Raw genomic sequence first — 13203 nt, 5'->3', positions numbered from 1 at the left:
GGCGCGGGAAAGCGGGCGGTGGGGGCGCTTGACGTGCCGGGGAGCCGAGTTTTCTTTCGGGGTCGCAGCGGATGTCTGGAGCTGTAAGAAAACCCTTGTTAAACTTCTCTAAGAAACTTATGGGTTAAGGATAGGCGCTTACGCGTTAAACTTCTCTTCAGGAAATGCCGCCGCTGCTGTTAGGGGCGGGCTGGAGTAGCTGGGGGGTAACCGAAACCGGGAAGGGTTTCGAGCCCTCTGGGAGCTCGTGCCCGTGTCTAGTAATGAAGTCTTAACTACGGTAAAAGCTGCTGTCTCTTACACCGTTTCCAACTTTTCCCCTGTCCTCTTGGAGCAATTAAGAAAAACACCAGTCTAAGTGCTTCCTGCTTGTTTTTGTCCTTGTTACCGACGTCGATGGGGTTTGGGGTGGAAGAAGTAAATCCCCTCGGTAAGGAGAGGCACGAGGCGATTGCAGCGGCAAGCAGCTGTAGCTTTCTCCTTGCTGGTGAGGTGTGACGGGCATGTGGCCGAGGCCTGAGCCTGTCAGCCAGGTGCTGTCAGCTCTGTGTAGCTTGAGGCCGTGTGGTGTGAGTGCTTTTAAATGGCTGAGAAAGTACTGGCTGTAAATATTTCATTTAGCGTTTGCATCTCGTTACAGTGCATTAACAACGGGCTGAGGTGTGGTGTTAAAAGGTAATGAAAGGTCTCCTCTTGCTCTTTGAAATGACTTTTACACCATTGCTATGTGTTGCTGCTTTCATTATAATTGAAAAGCATCCTAGTAGCCAGCTTACCTAAGTCTATGTAATGTAATAAACTTAAAACTTGCACCGACGGCCATTAATTTGGAAAATCTTAGATCTGCTGTCCTGTAAATTAAGCAACCTTAGCACTAGGTAGACCTCTAATGGAAGCTTGTGAATGTTTTGCAGTTTTCCTTACTATTTTATGGTTCTTTTTAAAATTGCATGTTCTTCTGTTCAAGAGTAATATTGGTTTATGACAGTGGGCTAAATCTTCAGTACGTTCATTTCAGTACACTGTAAGCTGTCCCTACAGGAGTTAAGATTTTTACCAAAAAAAGTCATCTGTCTCTCATATAGGTACAAATAGGAATGTGTGATGCATCTTGTGTCTCATCTTCATTTTAGACACTACAGTTACAGTAGTGTCTAAAGTAGTTAGCAGGTTCTATTATTTTACTGCTTTTTTAAAAAAACTTGGTATGTTGTGACTCTTTTCCTGAGACAACCTTTCAAATCTTTTGCACAAGGAGCTTCACATTCCTTACTTCAGTCAGGAATTTTAATAGGTAGTCATGTAATTCTCCCTGGATTTTAAGATCTTCCCAGGCTACCTTTATTAGACGGCTATATTATTTTAAAACTGTTGAAATCTGGCAGTATTTTCAACTAGGTGTTTCAGATATTTGCCTTGACCAGTGAATGCAAAGTTAAATATATCAGCACAAACTTGAAATAGAATAATAGAAGGAAATGTTGACTTCTAAGTGCATAATGTTAATTTAATAGTCTAGTATAAAATGGGTTCATAACACTTCATTAACTTTCTTAGGTGCACCCATCTACTCTTAAACTTTACTATTCTGAGTAAGTGATCCTGCTTGTGGAATTCTGTCTTGTTTCCTTTCACAGTAAGTGCGCGTAAGGTATGTGCACTCCATTTACAGGAATTCTCCTGTTCATTTCAAAAAACACTAGGAAGGGTCTTACCATCTGTGGATACTTCATGCTCACGCTGCTCAGTGTTTGCAGCTTAGAAAATTAAAAACACAACGCTTGCCTATATTTCCTGTGGATTAATATTTTCTAGATCAGTTTAAGGCTAAATAGCCCATGGAATATGTTTCAGCAGCTGTTTGTGTTGTGAAAGGGACTTGTTATTTAACATACTGCTCTTTTATTTGGTGGCGTACGTTGTCATTATTGCAGAAGAGTTGTCACTGTACTTGCTTAGAATACCTTTTCTTACTAGTTCTCTCTTTTTTGTTTTAAACTGTGGATGATTTAGTTTTTCCTGTTTGAGTTACTAGTAATACTGGACTATGAGCCAGTTTCTGCTAGTTTAAGAATGCTGTTAGGACACTGTTGCATGTCTTCCCTCCCCATGCTTTGGGCACTGACTGTTTTCTTTCAACTTGTATGATCTTGCTTCCAGAAACTTGCCACTTAAGTTGGAGTGAACATTAATGATGGTAGAGTCTTTCATAGTTTCTAGGGCTATACCAGGTCTCTTGCATAAAGCACATCTGATGCTTGTCTAGCATATCATGCAGTTAAAATGCTGACATAAGAATTTAATTAGTTTTCAGTTTATTTAAATATAACCTTGTCAAAAGTGAGGGTCCGATACTTGACTTTCTTTTTTTTACTAGACTTCTTAAATTAAGGTGCCTAATTACTAAATCTATTGCTTCAAATTTTCTCTAATCTGTCACACTTCTTTGGTCATATCATCATCTCCTTGATTGTGAGTATATCTACTTACCTAATGTCATTCTAGCTGTTTTACCGATTAGAACTCAAAGAGAGGAGGTCTGATGCTTTTCAGCATGAACATCAGCGAATGGAACTGGCTAGTGTGACTGTAGCAGAGGGTATGAGACACAGTTAATATGTAGTCATAAGAGCAAGGCTATGGCATATAGGGAAGTGTGATGCATGTGGTTACATTCTGTCTCACGTACTACACCTGTTGATAACACCTGCAGAATGTGGTAAGTTATGCTTACCTTTCTGTGAGTCCCAAGAAAATGGGTGTCTGGGTAGAGATGAAGTAACACCATTTAGTGTTCCCCACTGAAGAAAACGTGATTACAACTTAGCTACTGCGCTAGCACCTCTCTGGTCACAGGACTTAACAGCGTGTGCATAATGCTCAGTCAGGCTATGTACTGCCAGTTCCCTTCTGGTACGGCTAGGACATGTGTAAGGGAACAAATCAATTCTTTTGCTTATTAAATAGATTAAGGCTATTCTTAAGGTTTGTACAGTTATTTCTAAGTAACAACTGCTGTTGGAGTGCACTGTTCTCTGTTCTTGCTGCTCTGCAAGCATGCAGTGTGTTTAACAAGATGTGCTTGCAGTTTTCCTTGAAATCCTGTAGTTTGGCTGGTTTGCAATGACCATGAAGGAAGGTTTTAGCTAATTGTTTCATCTTCTTGCATCTCAGATTCATGGAAGTTTTTTCTCAATCTGTTTTTCTCATATTACCAAATCATCTGAGATCATGTAGTGGAGACTTTGTTTTGTTTATCTGTTCTCTTGATAAATATTTCTGATGGGTTTGGAAGGTGTTTATTTAGGTACATAGTTGAAATGCCGTAAGCTTGGTAAGACTTCAGAGTGATTTGTAACCATGCAGATATCAAAAAACTATGAAAAGCATTCATGTAACTGTTTATTTAGTTGCTTTATAAAACTAAACTATCCCAGCTCTTCTGATGTCTAAAAACATGATTTGATGATTGACTTCGTACTTTTAAAAGACTTAAGACTTCAGAGTGATTTGTAACCATGCAGATATCAAAAAAAAGCATTCATGTAACTGTTTATTTAGTTGCTTTATAAAACTAAACTATCAGCTCTTCTGAAAGTGTGCTTTTTTCCTGGCCAAGCAAACAGTGTAGTTGGTGCTGAAATGGAATCTGAGATCTTCTTTACAGAAACTTCCTTTCTCATTTACGTAGTACATGAAGATGGAATTTACAATTAAACACACATGGGATGGTTTACCTGTGAGCCATGAGCCAGTAACAATTGTGCTGAAGTCGGACAATGCAGGACTGCTGATGGAAGTTAATGCTCCCTTCTTTAATGATCCTCCAGCACCACTTGGAGAGCCAGGGAAACCTTTTAGTAGACTGTGGGACTATGAGGGTAAGTGTAACTGTTCTGCTGCAAATATGTCTGATTTGTGTAGACACTGATGTTCCTCTGTAGTTAATATGCCTGGTCTTTACTGAAGAGTCTATGATGGTTATTTTTTCAAACTGATCTAAGGTTGCGAGTGTATGCCGTCTAATTCAGTTTGGTTTCTTTGGTCACACTACTGCTTTTAAAGAGCAGATCTGAAATGTAAAGTAAAAAAATTTCCTTTCTGTGGGGAAGAATACTGGGAGAGAATTTAGTTGTAATCACTGCCTTACCTTTAAACAACTCCTTAAGTAACTATAAGCCACATACTATATTCAGCTGTAAACCACCCCAAACTGTATCAAGAGTGGTGCTCTTTTTCTAGGTGGTGAATTGATTTTCATCACTAACACTGCTGGCTGTAAGGTGAGTGGTTGTTCTATTGTAGTGCAACAATACAAATAACTAGGAAAAGAAGCAAATACATTATGTCACTCGGTGGCCATAAAGAAATGGAGTACGATGAGCTGGATAGATTTCAAGAATGATGAGGCTGACTCTTCCTGATCTGGTCAATAGTATAGGCACTCAAACTTAGTTTCTGGGTTGCTGATAAAACTTGTGGAATAATAGAGGTTTAGAATATTTTAATATCAAAATAATTTTGTGGCGCATATATATATATATAAATGGATTTGCAGTAGATAAATAGAAGCAAAATCTGAAAGATAGGTTCTACTTCTGCTTTAAGAAATAGAGAACAATAGCTAAAACATTTGTCTATTTTAATCACTTTTCCAAAGTATATTTGAGGAATAGGAAGGTGTGAAACAAAGGGCAGCTTATAAAATATGTACCCAAGTGGAATGGGAAATATTCTTATAGTAATGCTGTTTTCTTTCCGTTTTCCTGTCAATACTTTCACTTTTACCTGTTGCTTTGAATAATGCAAGAATTTAATGTTTCCAGCAGATCTCTACTTCCTGATTGTTGAGCTATTCTGATGAAAGCTCTCCTAGAACAGTATTAGCACCTCTTTGATATTATTATACTAAATAGGCTTAAGTAAAAATAAAGTTATCAATCATATCTAATTATAATTCTAACTAAAGCTTTCTAATAATGTCATTGCTGTGAGAAACACCATTATAGTTCTGCTTTGTGTTCCTGAAAGGTGATTCAGCAGTCACACCAGGCTTTCAGGTACACCTGGAACAGTAATCTCCTGTCCATAGTATCAGCCATCTACAGGGAACAGCCACTTAAGAGCTAAACACTTTCTTACTATTTCTGAGTTAGTTATGGGGTGTGTGCTCTGCTGTGAATGTATGTTCCTCTTTTCATTTTTTTTTTTTCTTGTCTCTGGTGCTGTGAATCCTCAGGCTACCAGCAAACACAAGCCTTCTGCACTTAAGTGCTCTGCCTGAAGTACATGCTGTGAGTATGATTGACTAGGATCACCCTATCTTGGTCAGCTTTGTTCACAGCAAGCACACTAGGTGAAATAGCTGTGTGCTGATGCTTTTCTTACTGCATTGGCAGCTAACATTAGTTAGTAGACCTACCATTTTTCTGCTGCATCAAGATGAGTGTTTCCAAAGCTGGAGTTGGTAAAGTAAATAAAATTAGTACAGTGCTTTATAAAGCTCTTTATGATGATAGGCATTAAAAATAAAAGCTCTTGAAGTTACAATTGTGGCACAGCATTTCAAATAGTTAGGAAGCTGTCAGTAGCATGTACACAGCTAGGCAAACTCTGGCGTGGCACAGGCCAAAAATCGTGAGAACAGAATTGTTTTAGTGGAATATGAAGGTGTCAAGATATTAAAAAATAGTTAATATAAAATACTGACAGCCTGGTTTTTTTTTAGTTGTAGAAGCATTTTTCCTGAGTGACAGAACTGAACAGTATTTAGAAGTTGAACTTTGTCCGTAAGTACAGCACTCTGAAAAAGTAACAAATGTTAATTTGCATTTCCAGTTCTAATGCTTGTAAGATATATGTATGAGAAAGACTGGGTACAGAAATTGTTCCAATATGGAGAATGTACACATTTGTGGCAGAACAGTACACTAATGACTTGGCATCATTTTAAGAAAATTGTGCTTTGATTTTTTTGACAGCCATGGCCAACACTTGTTGTTGCTGCTTTCTGGCAAAAGAAGAATATGGAAAGTAAGTGGACAAGTCCATTCATAGTGTACAGAAAAGCTAATTGGTTTTAGGTACATGTTGCCTGATTGGAAGGTGACATTACCTCTTTTTTTTTTTTTTTTTTTTTTTCTATTTTATTTCCTTTCACAGCAAGAACTTCCTTTAGAGTTTGAGGTGACCAGAATGAAAACTAAATGGGAGGGTAAAGCTCATCTTCCTTGGAATTATTTTCCACCAGGCACTAACAAGTTCAATGCATTTGCAATTCATGGCTCAGGAGAAGAGAGAAAATATGAAGCGCTTCATCCGGTGCCTCGACGTGAACTACAGGAAGGACAGAAACCAGATTTGTAAGCATGAAGTTAGCTCTTTTATAGTATACTTGCACTATTCTTGGAATACTTAAAAAAGCTAATCTGGTTTTCAGATTGAGTGCCACTAGTATTTTAATTATACTGCTTAGATGTATTGGCACTGTACTTTGTATAAAGCACTGTGGCAGATAGCTGTAATTAGTGCTTGATTTCTGTGTTATCCCCTAGGTGCATAGAAAATGATGCACTCAACACTATTGGCATCTCTTTTATCACCTTCCTCAGCTAAATCATAGATAAGTTGTTCTACTTTTTCCTTGCCTCCAGCACCTCCTGAAATGCCATTTAGTGTTAATTTCAGCAGATATGTTTCCAGTAAATCTTTTGCTTCTCCCCTACTGTTATAAACAACCTCACCTCTACAGATGGCTCCATATTATGGAAAAATTTGAAAAGGCAGACATAGCTGAGAAGTATAATGAAAGGATACCGAGTATCAAGAGGAAAAACTAGAATATCTTGATTTTTAAATTCTGGTTTGGGCCTGTTTATTTTCTTTGACTGTGAGGCTGAGATGATTTGATAAAACCTGCTACTTCTGGGCATTTTGTATAAATGAACTAGCTCTAGAGGGTACGCTGTAGTTCTTATGCAAACTTGTTATTCAACATACAATGACAGCCAGGTAAGGTAAATTTTAGATAAGTTACCCTTTTTTGCCTTTATTTAAGAAAAACTTAGCTTCTGCAACTGTTTGTTTAAAAAAATTCTAAGCTATTGCTAATAAAATACATTCTCTTTATCAGTGTTCCGTAAGAAATAGATACCTTTATTTTTCTGTGGTAAACTGGAGAATGCCTGTAATATTTTTCAGGAAGGGATTCTTTCTGTTCTTTCTATAGTACCCCTTCCAAAAAACCCCTTGACTTTTTCAGACATCGGTAGCAGATGCAATTATGTGAAGAGGTTGCTCCTTTCTTTCATTGCTCTTTAGTTTGTCTTTACTCTTACAAATTACTTCCTAATAAGAGAATTCCATTTACCTTTTTAAATGATTAGTGTAGTGTCAGATGTTCTGTCTACTGTTTGGCAGTTGTTTAATGTAATTATTAATTAGCAATTGGCTTCAGTGTCTTCCTTCTATTGTTTCTGTGTGGTAGCCTAAAGGAGAAATTCTTAGCAAGAACTGGTTCATAATGTTTAAAAGAAAACAAGACTTCTAGTCTTACAGCAAAAATATATTTACTAGCTTCATTATCCTATCCAGTCTTCCTCTTTTCTGTAAGGAAAGGATATCCCTGTGATATGATTTTTCAATTGGTCAAGAGTTGAAAATTTTTGCTCTGTTGGAATGTGGATAAGTCATAAAGCAGGCACTGTGCTCTTGCTCTGACTGCAGTTCCAGGCAACGTAAGTTGAGGGACTTTAAAAGGTGAGCACTTTGTTAACTTCACTTTATGCTGTGTGATACTTGTTCACAGCTGAGGATTTTGCCCTGTGTTTTCCAGTACAAGATTTTCAGAAACACAGTAGTGTTTTTTATTTATAAACTCAAGTTTGGGAAAATGAACACATGGAATGCTGGTTACATTCCTGTCCAAGAAAACCTGAAAATAAAGATTGATTAAACCTATTGAGGATACTGCCTTTTATTAAGACACATACTACAAGACTTAGAACTTTTTTCTTTATTTCTCCTCTCTTTGCAGTCATCGCCTGGAATTTTTCAAAGACTTGAACCTGAAAGGACTAATGGGAGAAGATTGGAAGCAGCCTGAATCAGATATATGGAAGTCTCTCACTAATTAAATGGATTGAGGCATAAATTTTTATAGCCTTAAGGTTGGATGAAGCTGTATGGAAACAGCTTCTTCATTCTGAGCAGAGTTTGTAAATAGCAGATTAGTAAGGCTTTCCTTGACACCAAAATGATTGCTCAATCTTAAAATCAGCTGTAAAATATCTGGGCTAGTTGATTCTAAATGTATGAAGTATGCAACGGCTTGTCTTTCAGTTCATCTGGATATAGAGTTTTTCATCTGTGCAAGAGATGAATCTGCTCCTACCAATGAAGGGGAAAAAAAGTGCTAAAATTACAGCTGTGTTTTCATGAGAGCTCTAAGCCTGACAAGGCCAGTATCTGGCTTGGAATTTTTCAGTTTCCTGTAGTTGCTGCATTTCTGCTGTATTTTCGCTGCTGCTTGTTGGTTTCTTGGCTGTTGAATGAGATTCTTAGGTGCCTAATTTTTTTGATTGCAATGAGGGGAAAGAATGCCTCCTTCAGGAACAGAAAAGGATATAGCTATCATGGCATTTTGTGGCCCAGTATTTGCATCGCAAGATGCTATGGAGGTATAACACTACCCTTTCCTATACCGTCCTGTACCTGAAGTTTTCCCTTGCACAGTGCTGAAGGGGAAACTGTATTACTTTATTAGCAGACCTCTCTGCTTCAAATTCAGTGTGGAATTTCTAGTGATATTTAGGTACAGAGGACAGATTTACAAAAGGTTTTATGTATTCCAGGAAAAATTTCTGGGAGAAATAATGTTTAGTAAAACCTTTTGCTATAGTTGTGTGCCTACAAAAGCTTGTTTGTTCCAAGACCTTGTCACATGACCTTAAGGATTCAGCTCAGATGTATGAGAATTTTGTTTGCATGCCACCTAATGTTGGAAATACTCTAATTGTATGTGCCTACATTTTCCGCATATGGGCATGAATATTTTTAACAGAACTGAATACTGTTCGATGGTAACATCTAGTCTGTAAACTCTCACAGGATTTACAAATAAGATGTTCCTTTTTTGTCTAGCATAGTAAGTGCTGCTTGATTGTGGCTGCTGACTTGATCCTATATAAATTAATGTAGAAAATGGGAAGCTTACCCACTAACCAGATCCTACATCTGAAAAGTTAGGTGACTTTAAAATCAAAAACTTCTTCGGTTTAGTTCAGAATGAGGATTCAGACCAAGACATGGTCCTCAGTCCTTTACTAGAAAGAGGACTTCCTGCACCCTGTTGAAATCATAGAATCATTAAGGTTGGAAAAGACCTCTAAGATCATCGAGTCCAACTGTTGACCCAACACCACCATACCCACTAAACCATGTCCCTAAGCGATGTCATGATCACGGGGTAAAAGGTGGTCATGTTCTCTGGTTTTGTGAGAAGGGTTGTTTTGGGAGTCTGAGTGAATATGGCTCAGTCATAACTGAGGGAGTATCTTTCAAAAGTTATGCCCTGAGGATGTGGTGTTTGGTCTCATCCTTTTGTGTAGCATTTTCTACTGAGCAATTTAGAATCCTACAAGTTCCTGGCAGGGACTGGTGTTCTTGTAGTCTAACATCCTGCACAAAGCAGGGCTATTGTTGAAGCTAGATGAGTTTGCTCAGGGCCTTGTCGAGTTTTGAATAACTCCAAAGACGGAGCTTCAAATGCTCTGGGTAGCCTGTTTCAATACTCAACTAGTTCTGTTATAAAAATTTACCTAATTGCCATTTCCCGTGCTGCAACTTGTGTCCATTGCCTTTTGTCCTTTCTCTGTGCATCTCCAAGAAGAGTGACTTTTTCTCTATAACTACTGATTAGGTAACTGAAGGTAACTGTTAGCTCCCCATGGGTTTCTTTAAACGTTGTCATTCTCAGTTTGCCTTTTGTGACTCTCATTAGTAAGCGCCTTCCACTCAGGTAATACTGACAGACAACTTAAAAGTGTAACTTGGGTTGTAACTCAGAGGCAGCAATGCTCCCAGGCCTTTCTTGTTTACTTAGCTCATAAATGGTTCTAAAAATCTTGTGTGTAGCTTTAGACATCAAAATGCTTGTCAAGTTTTGCACAAGACTGCACTCTAACTCATATTACTAAAAGGATTCTCTGTTCTCTTCTGAGCTTGTATGCAGTAATAACTGTAGTCTGATGGTCATGTTTTCTTTGCTATCTTTAAACTTAACTCTACCTGTAAATTCCGCCTAAGAAAAGAAGATGGGAATATCCTGCCTTTGTGAAGAACATCTTGGTGTGATCAATATCTGAGATAGAATGTTACTTCAGAGTTTTTGTTTGGCTTTAGATTCCCTCTTTGTACTTTCAGTTTTATAGAACTATACTTTCAAGTTTAAGGATATTAGGCTTTTTCAGGTGCAGACTTTGGCACGTCAATGCACTCAGCCATACAATTGTTTTTGCTATCTTTTAATTAGACACTGTAGATTCCTTGCTGTAAAGTGCCATCTGTTGAAAATTATAAGTATTGTACTTCCAATTGTTTGGCTTCTGTTCTACCTTCAATCCACGTACAGTTTTAAAGAATGGCATCAGTCTGAAGTATGAATAATCCAATAAAGGTTGATTAAAAACGTCTTCTAGATACTGACATTTCAAAGCTGCTTTTGAAATTTCAGTCAAAAGCAAAAAATATTTCACTAAACCTTTAGACTTCATTTTAAACACTGTCAAAAAAGTGCGTGCAAAGGTTCAATATGAGTTTACTGTTTTCCTCGCAAAGGTTGTTTTCATGTGATGGATGATGTTTTGTATGTAAAGGACAGTAAATCAAATTATTTATTCAGAGGCTTCATCTCGTATTCATTCCCACTTCAAACTGACTACTTCAGATTTGACTTTGGATGCAAATTATAAACTTTGAGGGAAATAGATTACTTTCCCTAAATAAGTAATTTAAAGTAAAATAATTGTCTCTGCAGTACAAAATGTAATGCTAGATGTTTCTGAAAATGGGAATTATCATACAGACTTTATTCAAGGCACATGCTACTCCACACTGCTGTCAGGTGGTTCACTTGTATGATTCTAAGCTTTAAGAGTCTGTTTGAACTGTAAGTGCTGGCTTTCATCAGAAGGTTTCGATATGGGTTCATGGAGTGCAGAGTTAGAACCTGTGCACTGACTTATTTCTAAAGGTTTAAAGTTCAGTTAATCCCTTGGTAGAAACTTACTGTGGGAGGGAGCCTCTACATAAGGTATATGTTAGTTGGAAGCACAGTGTCTTGGCATGTAGTTGTGAATTCATGGCTCATCAATGGACAATACAATGTTTGCCAGTGTCACTTAAAGCTCCCAGGACTTTGCAGGGATGGGTATCGATGTTCATTGAGATGACTAGCTAGTTTGTAGCTTTCTTGCTCTGATCTGCTTTTTAACCAGGCTTTGTTCTATACTGTGGAGTCCAGTTGTAGCCTGTCTTTCCTGAATTGCACCTCTTTTTTGATGGCATGCAAACATGAGGAAAATACAAAACAAACTCTGTTCTGCTTGAGTTCCGTTTAAGTACATGTTCATTAATTGTTAATCCTGGTTTAGAAGGAAATGTGTTGTGATTTAACCTCAGCTGGCAACTGAGCCCCACCCAGCCACCCCCCACCCCGGTGGGATGGGGGAGAGAATCGGAAGAGTAAAAGTGAGAAAACCTGTGGGTTGATATAAGAACAGTTTAATAATTGAAATAAAGTAAAATAGTAATAATAAAAGAATATACAGAGCAAGTGATGCACGATGCTACTGCTCACCACCTGCTGACAGATGCCCAGCCGGTCCCTGAGCAGCCTCCCCCCTGGCCAGCTTTCCCACAGTTTATGTACTGAGCATGACACCGGAATATACAGAGCAAGTGATGCACGATGCTACTGCTCACCACCTGCTGACAGATGCCCAGCCGGTCCCTGAGCAGCCTCCCCCCTGGCCAGCTTTCCCACAGTTTATGTACTGAGCATGACACCGTATGGTATGGAATGTCCCTTGGGCCAGTTGGGGTCAGCTGTCCTGGCTGTGCCCCCGCCCAGCTTCTTGTGCACCTCTTTGCTGGCAGAGTATGGGAAGCTGAAAAGTCCTTGACTTAGTATAAACACTGCTTAGCAACAACTAAAACATCGGTGCGTTATCAACATTATTCTCCTCCTAAATCCGAAATACAGCACTATGCCAGCTGCTGGGAAGAAAATTAACTCTACCCCAGCTCAAACCAGGACAGAATGTGATTCAATCCAGTCTAGCTCAGTGTATGTGTGTATATACATGCATACGTGTATATATAGGCATTCAGCTTTGTGCTGTTTTTGTATGTCAAACTTGTATCAAAAATAATACAGATAAATTCTCGAAATTGTCACACTAGATATACTTTATGTAGGGTATCAATTCGATAAAATGCAGAGCTGCATGATAGAAAGCATAGATCATGCAAGCACTCTATCCAGAAATCCGTTTCACTTTGAAATGGATTTAAACGCTTCAACCCTGTGAGCGCTTCTTATCCATTGCTCTCTTAAAAAGACAAAAAATAATCAACCTGTCTCATAAATGTTTCCTGTGGGTAATATTTGGCCTTGTGCCAGCTGTATCATGCGACATACTGAGTCTAAGATGCAGGAATTTTATTACTTTGGAAATGGGGGAATACTCGCTGGGGAGTGCACGGTATTTGAGGCGGTTTTTTTAGCCCTGCAAAGGCTTTAGATAACCTTAAGTGTGACGTTTTCAGTGAAAATGTCAATGTTGTGGCAATTTTTAATTATTTTACCATATTTAGCCAGAATTCCTAAGGAAATTAGGCTGTTGGGTTAGCGCTACCTTCTTGCCTTTCTGGCAATGTTGTCATCACCTTGTCCCCCACTACCACAACAGTTTTTAAATCTATTAGCCAATTTCAGCTGAATCAGGGGAACAGACAGCCTCAAAAGATACTGGATTCTTGCAAAATGTCTGGACATGAACAGCTGGAGGCAGTTCCTCACTATAGCACCCCAAATTGAGGAAAAGGAGAGATCATCTCTTAGCCCTTATCCTGTAGTTGTAGTGCCCAATACTTGAAGCAGTTGGTGCATGCTTAACTTTAGCTGTTGTACATATAGCCTCT

The 13203-nt window shown here is 38.4% G+C and overlaps 1 protein-coding gene across 1 annotated transcript; it reads left to right on the top strand.

The window, feature by feature from the left end:
* Positions 1–3: 3 nt before the first annotated feature.
* CUNH4orf33 (chromosome unknown C4orf33 homolog) lies at positions 4–10822 on the top strand. Its single transcript, XM_009289486.2, has 7 exons — positions 4–83; positions 641–675; positions 3692–3881; positions 5729–5789; positions 5982–6033; positions 6163–6362; positions 8036–10822. Exons 3-7 carry the CDS (start codon positions 3695–3697, stop codon positions 8133–8135), a joined length of 600 nt encoding a protein of 199 aa, XP_009287761.2. The 5' UTR covers positions 4–83; positions 641–675; positions 3692–3694; the 3' UTR covers positions 8136–10822.
* Positions 10823–13203: the final 2381 nt, after the last annotated feature.

This window comes from Aptenodytes forsteri, unplaced genomic scaffold (assembly GCF_000699145.1).
Source record: "Aptenodytes forsteri isolate BGI_AS27 unplaced genomic scaffold, ASM69914v1 Scaffold109, whole genome shotgun sequence".
NCBI classification, from domain to species: domain Eukaryota; kingdom Metazoa; phylum Chordata; class Aves; order Sphenisciformes; family Spheniscidae; genus Aptenodytes; species Aptenodytes forsteri.
The sequence above is the reverse complement of the archived record's forward strand: the minus strand, read 5'-3'. Positions and strand labels throughout refer to the sequence as shown.